Below are 7,273 nucleotides of genomic sequence, written 5' to 3'. Positions count from 1 at the left end.
GCCCTCCCGGCGCCCTGCCCAGCCTCCGGGGCGGGCAGCGAGCGCAGGGTCCGGAGCGGGCGGGGCGCGGTGCGGCGCGGCCCGGGCGGCGGCAGAGGGCCCGATTCCCCGCAGCACAGGCCGCGGCTGGGGCCGGGATGCTGCCGGCGCTGCCGGACGGCGATGAGCGGGAGCTGGAGAGCAGCGAGGAGGGCGGCGGCGCGGGCGACGAGCGGCGGCCGGAGCGGCACGGCAGCACCTACCACAGCCTCTACGGCTACCGCAGCTGCAGGTGAGGGGGCCGCTGCCGGGGCCTGGCGAGGCGGGGGCGCCCTGGGCCCGCCCCGCGGGGAGGCCGTTACCGGGCCTTGCCAGGTCCCAGCTGCTGGAATTCGCTTTGTTTTTTCCCCTCTCCCCGAAGAGATTTTTTTTTTTTCCTCCTGTAATGTCCCGATTCCCTGCTCCTGCTTTCAAACGCCCTCAGGCCATACCTTTCCCTGCGGCAGTCTCTTTTCCCTGGTCTGTGTGTTAAGGCTGTAAATCAATCATAAGAACGGCTCGATTTTCAGATCCTCACAGCAGGGAGCAGACCGGGGGGATGGCAGTCCCGGCAGCGCCGCGGCAGAGACACCCTCCAGCGAAGACTTCAGGTAGAGCCAATCTGCAGAAAAGCATAATCGCCTGTAACACCCCATTTTGAAGTCTTTGCTCTATTGCTGTTAGGTGAATAGTAAGCCAGTACATTGAAGTCCCTTCAAAGCAGAAACCTCTGTGAAAGCATACTGAAGTCGCCTTGGGGCTTTTTCTGGATTACCTAGGGAATGGACGTCACTACAGAGCTCAAATAATGTATTCAACATAAACTATCATCTTTGAGTTTGAAGTCTGTTTTGTTTGCTACTAATACTTGACATTTCTGTATTGACTTAGGCCTTCATGTAGATAATAGATAATTAAAATTTATTAATTTTAAGTGGACATCTCATCTTTCCACAAGCTCTGTAATGGAGTCGATGCTCTGTATTACAACTAGGGAAACATAGGAACAAAGAGGGGCAGTGACTTGTTCATAGCTGCTGAGGAGTTTGGCATCAGCTTCTTGGCACAACTCCGGGCTTCTGGTCTAGTGGGCAAATCACTGAGTGCATTTCTGATGGGCCAGAAGTCACAGAACGAGTTAGCTGTAAACCAGAGAGAGATTACAGTGGCCCCCTTTCTAGAAGCAGGTAGTTCTGTACTTGTTCAGAGAAACAAAACAATAACATTTGCTTTTTGCTCATGATTCCTTCTTGTTTTTTTAAAGCCTCTCCTTGCTAGACACTAACTTACCAGCTGAAGCGGAGACAGAATTGCGCAGTTTTATCGCTAAGCGTCTTCCTAAAGGAGCCCTGTTTGAAGGAATGGGGAATGTAGCGTCAGTGGGGCTGAGGTAAATTTTAAAAATTATTTGTGAATGAGAAACTGTAAGCAGCACTGGCAGCATTGCACATATCTTGCCATCTGCTGCTGCGCTTAGGTTTAATCCTGATTCCATGTGCTCAGTCTATTGCTGCTGTTAGTAACAGGTTTATGCAATGGCATTTTCCTCTTTTTCTAGGTAGCTTTGAGAAAAATATTGTAGTAAATAATTTACAGTTTGAATACTTAAAAAATACTACATGTGCTTACAACTATTTGCTTTTAAACTACTCTGATCGTACCATGGAGGAAAAAAAGAGAAGGTGGAAGAGGTCTGTATATGACCATAGGAGCCACCAGTGCTAGCGGGTGAAAGTTCTTTACAGAAATCACATGTGTGTGCTTTCCACACTTATTTATTGTGATGTATCTGTAACAAAATAATTCTTTTTTTTCTGCATAGCATACCAGAATGTACAGTTGGTTGTTATTACTGTCGTTTCCAACAAGAAAGTCTTCTAGAAATGGCAGCACTGGAATCAGATGTCAATGCTCCAGAATACGTGGTTTGTTTCTTAGGTGGCTCAGAGAAGGGTCTGGAACTATATCCTTACCTTTAATGTTACCTGTGTGGAGAGGGAGATGATGTAAGAATTAAGTTCTTATTTTCTCTGTTTCCTACTTGAAATCGGCCTGTTTGTGCACATCTTCCAGTAACTGAAAATGTCAATAACAGCCACATACTGAAAGGGAAAAATGCAGGTCTTAACTGACACATCTCGTTTTCCTTAAGAAGTTACTTTCAGACTTGAGCTGGACAAATATATTCAAAGTATGAAGATAAACCTCAATTTGGAGGTAAGGCCTAACTTTTTTCTTAAGTGGTGAAAGTTACTATTTATGCAAATTAATTACTAAGACAATTTGGAAGATTTAGTCTATAGAGACAAAATAGGTGTTTCTAAAGGAAACTATGCATTTTAAGTCTGTCTCATCCCATCTGCTGTTGCATGGTCTTTGCTCAGTATATAGCACATTAGAGTTCCCTCTGCTTCCTAAAATGCAAAGCCCTTCATTGCTGATATTGCACATAAATGTGGCTTTAAATGTCAAACTCCTTATTTTAGTTTACTGTGTTTGAAATTAAGAAGGCTCTGACATCCAAATATCTTAGGTTGAATAGATTATTGATAGGCTTTTGTTTGTGTAGAAATCTAATTTGTAGTTAAAGTTTTAATGTTTCAACTCGTTACAGCAAAAAACCTTGGAGACCTGTGTTAACCCCTACTTGAGAAGCTGGTTTGAGAATGCCATATGCCCTATTCAGAGAGTAGTACAGCTCTTCCAGGAGAAACTCACCTTTTTGTTACATGCTGTAAGTGTATTTCAAACTGGGTAACTAAAAAAGGTTCAGAAGGAATTTCAGTGACCCCAACATGTTTAAAATGTTTCTTGTATTTGCTTTCCCAGCCTGGAGGAAATGAGGAACAACTTTCTTCTTTTTTTTTTTTTTTTTTTTTAATTCAGGGCAAGTACTTTTTCCCTGCTTTATTGCTAAGGAAGCACATAGCAATTTCTTCTATCAATTTTCATAGTTAACTCGTTTTAAATTACCTAGTAGTGTCCAAGGTGAAATTAGGATGAGAAAATTAGAAACAGCATGAGAAAGCTGTCCCTGCTAGAATTCTCTGAACCAAAAGGGATGGTGTATTGTGTATGTGCCTCACGTAATTCACTGGAAACAGAAATTAATCCTAGCTCTAGTCCCTGAGTTTGAGGAGGCTTTGGATGGAATAGGTAATAGAGTATCACTGCTGTATTACTTCTGAATGCAAAACCAGCTCCAATGACTATAATACAGAGTATTCCCTTGGCTTCTACTCTCTCTGAAAAGAACAATTTTAAAGTACCACATTATGTATTTATTGCTAGTAACTGCAATATAGCAACAGAGGTAATACGAAAGTTGCACCTAGCTTTTTTCTTTTTTTTTTTGTTGTTTTAAGGCTTTGAGTTATACTCCTGTGGAAGTAAAAAACGCAGATGAAAGAACAGAAAAAGACATTAGCAGGTAAAGATGCTTTTGAGACCAAGGAACCTGTGAGTAACTTGGCTGTTGTGTATGACAGCCTCTGTTCTTGCTGCCCAGGAATTGTAAAGAAGCAAGCAGTTCACAAGAGCTTTTTGTGTCAGGTTTCTGGCAGCTGCCAGCCTCCAAGGACTCGTTCAGGAAGGCACAATGACCTCCTTATGTATTGCCATGACTGAGGAACAGCACAAGTCAATCATTATAGACTGTAGTGGACCTCAGCCTCAGGTGCATAATGCAGGTGAGATTACAGCTGTGAATACTTCTTCATGTTACCCACTTGTCTGCCTCAGCTGCTGAGATTTGAGGATATTCAGAAGCTCATAGGTTTATGCCCAGAAAGTTGGGATTCTGTCTAGAAACTACCCCACCTGGTTTCCTGTGAGGTAGCAGAGTAGTTTTACCAGATGCACTGGAAGTCTGGTTTGAAAATGGTTGGTAATAAAATCCACAATGCATTTAGTTTGCCGACCATGGAACTATGACTTGTACGCTTCAGGGAAACAGCAAAACTGTTTTTTTCCCTGTTATGTTTTTGACAAATGTTGTGAAAAGGGATTCAACAATCTGAACAGAATTTCAGACTTATTTCCTGGCCCAGGTATACTATTACCAGTTGCTATGCGAGCGATTAAACCAGGTGAATGCAGCTATATACTTATGTTGAGCTCATTTACCATTTGTCATCTCTTCTCTCTATTCCTGAACACGTAAAAGGAAGCAACAGATTCTGTGAGGACTGGATGCATGCTTTTGTGAATGGTGCTGAAGGTGGAAATCCGTTTCTCTTCAGGCAAATTTTGGAAAACTTCAAATTAAAGGTACCTGTTCATCTGTGTTAAAGACTTGGAGAAGACATCAGGGTTACTGAGGGAGCAAATACTCTTTTTGCAGCAAAGGAAATTTTTAGGTTATTTATGATGTCTATACATCATTAATTGATTAACTTCGAAGTTTGAGGACTGGCTTACTGTAGTTGACAAGACCAGAATGTAAATTAGTGTGCAAGTTTCTCCAGTGAGTACTCCAAAGGCATTTTCTCATATTTAAAATAAAACCCACTTTTTTTTTTCCTTAAAATACTGTTAATTTGAGCTGTGCACACACAGTATCGTGTAATTGGGTAACATGGATTCAGTAGTTAACACTTCTTAGGTGATCTGTCATAATAGAAGAGGAGAACTCTTGATACAAGTTTGGGCGTGATCAAGTTGTGGTGCCCACACATTTTGCATCGTTACAATAACAGTGGTAATATGCATCAAAGACAGTACTCGATTTGTACATTACTCGAGTGGTAATACAGAATTCCTATAGGAAATGCTTTTGCTTCTCCTGCTATTCTTCCTTCACTTTTCCACATGATAGTATGTTTTCTTGCCACATAGAAGGATAAGAAGATGCTCTGTTAACTCTTTTTCCAGGCCATACAAGACATTAACAACCTGAAGAGGTTTATCCGCCAGGCTGAAATGAACCACTACGCCTTGTTCAGGTGTTACATGTTTCTGAAGAACTGTGGCAGCGGAGACATCCTTTTGAAGATTGTTAAAGTAGAACATGCAGAAATGCCAGAAGCCAGAAACGTAGTGACCGTCCTTGAGGAATTCATGAGAGAAACATCAGTGGCTTAAAATTATCTTAATTATTCTGTACATGTTTGAGGGTATTGTATAAATGATTTTCTTCTGTGCAGCTTAGTTTCACTATTGCAGGATTTTAAATTTATATTTTAAAATATTACCTAAGTCAAACCTAAGTTGCAGTTTCATCTGCCTTTTCTCTTTCTTAGAGAAAGCAGTATGAGCTTTTTTAATGTGTAAATATCAGGTCAAACTCCTGCATAGTTTTCAGTGCTTACCACATTCTCCAAATGACTTGTTTCTTTTCTGAGGAGATAAAACATTTGGTTTTTACAGTCATTGCACAAAAAACCCAACCCCAAATCCCTTACGTGGCAAGCATTCCAGTGTTTTAAATATTTTAAATATCTTTAAAATGATCATGTCTAATCATCAAGATCTGGTTCCTTTTGTTTTAATATATAAAGAAGCACAAACATCTGGATAAACCATAGTAAATGAATTAACCATGTTTGTTTATATAAGAGACCATAGGTAACAAGTCTGTAGCTAGTTTCCACATTCTACTTTCAAATGGACAGTTTGTTCTTCTGGTACTGGATAAACAATTGATATGAAACAGAACTGTCTTAAGACTGGACGGAGTTTTAGGAAATCAGTTTGTACGTGCTTGTATGTATGCATACATACAGTACCTGGACAGATACGTTAAATTCCCTGGTATTTGATAAATCCCATTGCTCATTAGTTTGGGTTGTGGTCAAGACGTTCTTTGTATGTTCTTAGTACTCATTTTGCATAACTGTAAATAATCTATGTTTTTCAGTCATGGAGAATTAAACCTGAAAATTTTACAAATTAAATATTAATTTAAAGTTAATAGAAACTTCTTCAGAAATTGAAGTAAACCAAGTTCCCAAGTTAATTATTCAGACTTTAAAACATTTCATTGTATTTCAGCAATGAATTCTTACCCACATCATAGGACATGTAGACAGCAGAATATTTGAAGAAAATATTCAGCTACAGCTGGAATCAAAACTCAGGAGGCCTCTGAGTGACCACATAAACAAGGACTATTTCTGCAAACCTGATACAAGCAAAATTCCCTGTTGCTTTCCTTTGCAGCAGAGAGTGGTTGAATGCCTGACTTGGGGCGTTTGAACAACTCTCCTTGAAACAGTAATAGTCTTACTCATGCAGTTAGGTTTGACTGTTTGTGCTGCCAGTGCTGTATACTGTGATGATAGGAGTTGAATGCTTTCCTGTGGTACTACTGTGTTGAACCTATAGTAAGGTTTACAATAAAACACATTCAAATCCTTAATAGTGTCCCTCCATTAAATTACAAGTGAGTGTTGTCCTTGATGTCTCCTGTTTAAAACTATTCACACAATGCAGAGGTGCTGCTAGTGTAATGTGTAGGAGTCTGCAAGTGTTATATTGACAGCTGAGGTGATGTGTAACATACATGGGCAGGTCGGAGAAGAAAATAAAGGTAGTTTAAAAGAAAACAAACCCCTTATTCTCTCATTTGCAGGAGCTCTGAGAAGTAACAATGTTTTCCTTCAGAAGGTGTTATTCAGGAGTGAGGAAAGCAGCGCCACAATAAAACATGTCACCCTCTGTTGCTCTTGTACATTTTTAACAAAGTTGGAGCACTGATTGTTAAGTATTTCACCTGATCAGGAGGCAGGGAAGAGCTCAGTCCTCAAAAGAAAAAAAAAAGTAGTTGGATGTGAAGAACAGGGAGCTGTGATCTGGTAGGAATGTAAGAAATCATTGCACTAGGCCTGTCCTGTTCCTTGTGCCTGGAGCTGGGTGGAGAGTTGGGCTGGAGCCTTGTGGTGCTAGGTGTTCTACATGCTGGCCTTAATCCGTACAAAGAGTAGGTCAGTCCCAGGCACAGCAATGCTGGTGGTAATAAACTTCCTGAGACACGACCGCAATTGCTTTGCCCAGTCTTCATCCCTGGAAGTTTTCAAGAATAAACTTGCTGAAGTGCTAAACAACCTGCGTTACCTCTTAGCTGACCCTGTCTTGAGCAGGAGGTTGGACTCCAAGGTCCCTTATAACGTGAATTATCCTATTATCCTGTGAGCTGTACTATACTCATTTAAATAAGATTTTTGTTTTGCTTGCTAGGTAAATTATCATAAATCACTCTTCAAAATCCAGATATTTTTAACCTTAACTGTAAAACTTTGCTTAGTCTTCTTGGGGC

The 7,273-nt window shown here is 40.8% G+C and overlaps 1 protein-coding gene across 2 annotated transcripts; it reads left to right on the top strand.

The window, feature by feature from the left end:
* The first annotated feature begins 42 nt into the window (after window positions 1-42).
* Window positions 43-6,376, top strand: C15H17orf75 (chromosome 15 C17orf75 homolog). 2 transcript variants are annotated; one of them, XM_068413220.1, is made up of 10 exons: window positions 43-271; window positions 549-629; window positions 1,283-1,408; window positions 1,841-1,981; window positions 2,178-2,235; window positions 2,633-2,752; window positions 3,384-3,448; window positions 3,571-3,707; window positions 4,184-4,287; window positions 4,891-6,376. In XM_068413220.1, exons 1-10 carry the CDS (start codon window positions 138-140, stop codon window positions 5,098-5,100), a joined length of 1,176 nt encoding a protein of 391 aa, XP_068269321.1. In that variant the 5' UTR covers window positions 43-137; the 3' UTR covers window positions 5,101-6,376. The 2 variants fall into 2 exon arrangements, with proteins under 2 accessions (XP_068269321.1, XP_068269320.1); XM_068413219.1 differs by lacking the exon at window positions 549-629 and having other exon boundaries at window positions 47-271.
* The last annotated feature ends 897 nt before the right edge of the window (window positions 6,377-7,273 follow it).

This window comes from Nyctibius grandis, chromosome 15, assembly GCF_013368605.1.
Source record: "Nyctibius grandis isolate bNycGra1 chromosome 15, bNycGra1.pri, whole genome shotgun sequence".
Lineage (NCBI taxonomy): Eukaryota > Metazoa > Chordata > Aves > Nyctibiiformes > Nyctibiidae > Nyctibius > Nyctibius grandis.
This window is presented reverse-complemented; position numbering and strand designations above follow the sequence as displayed.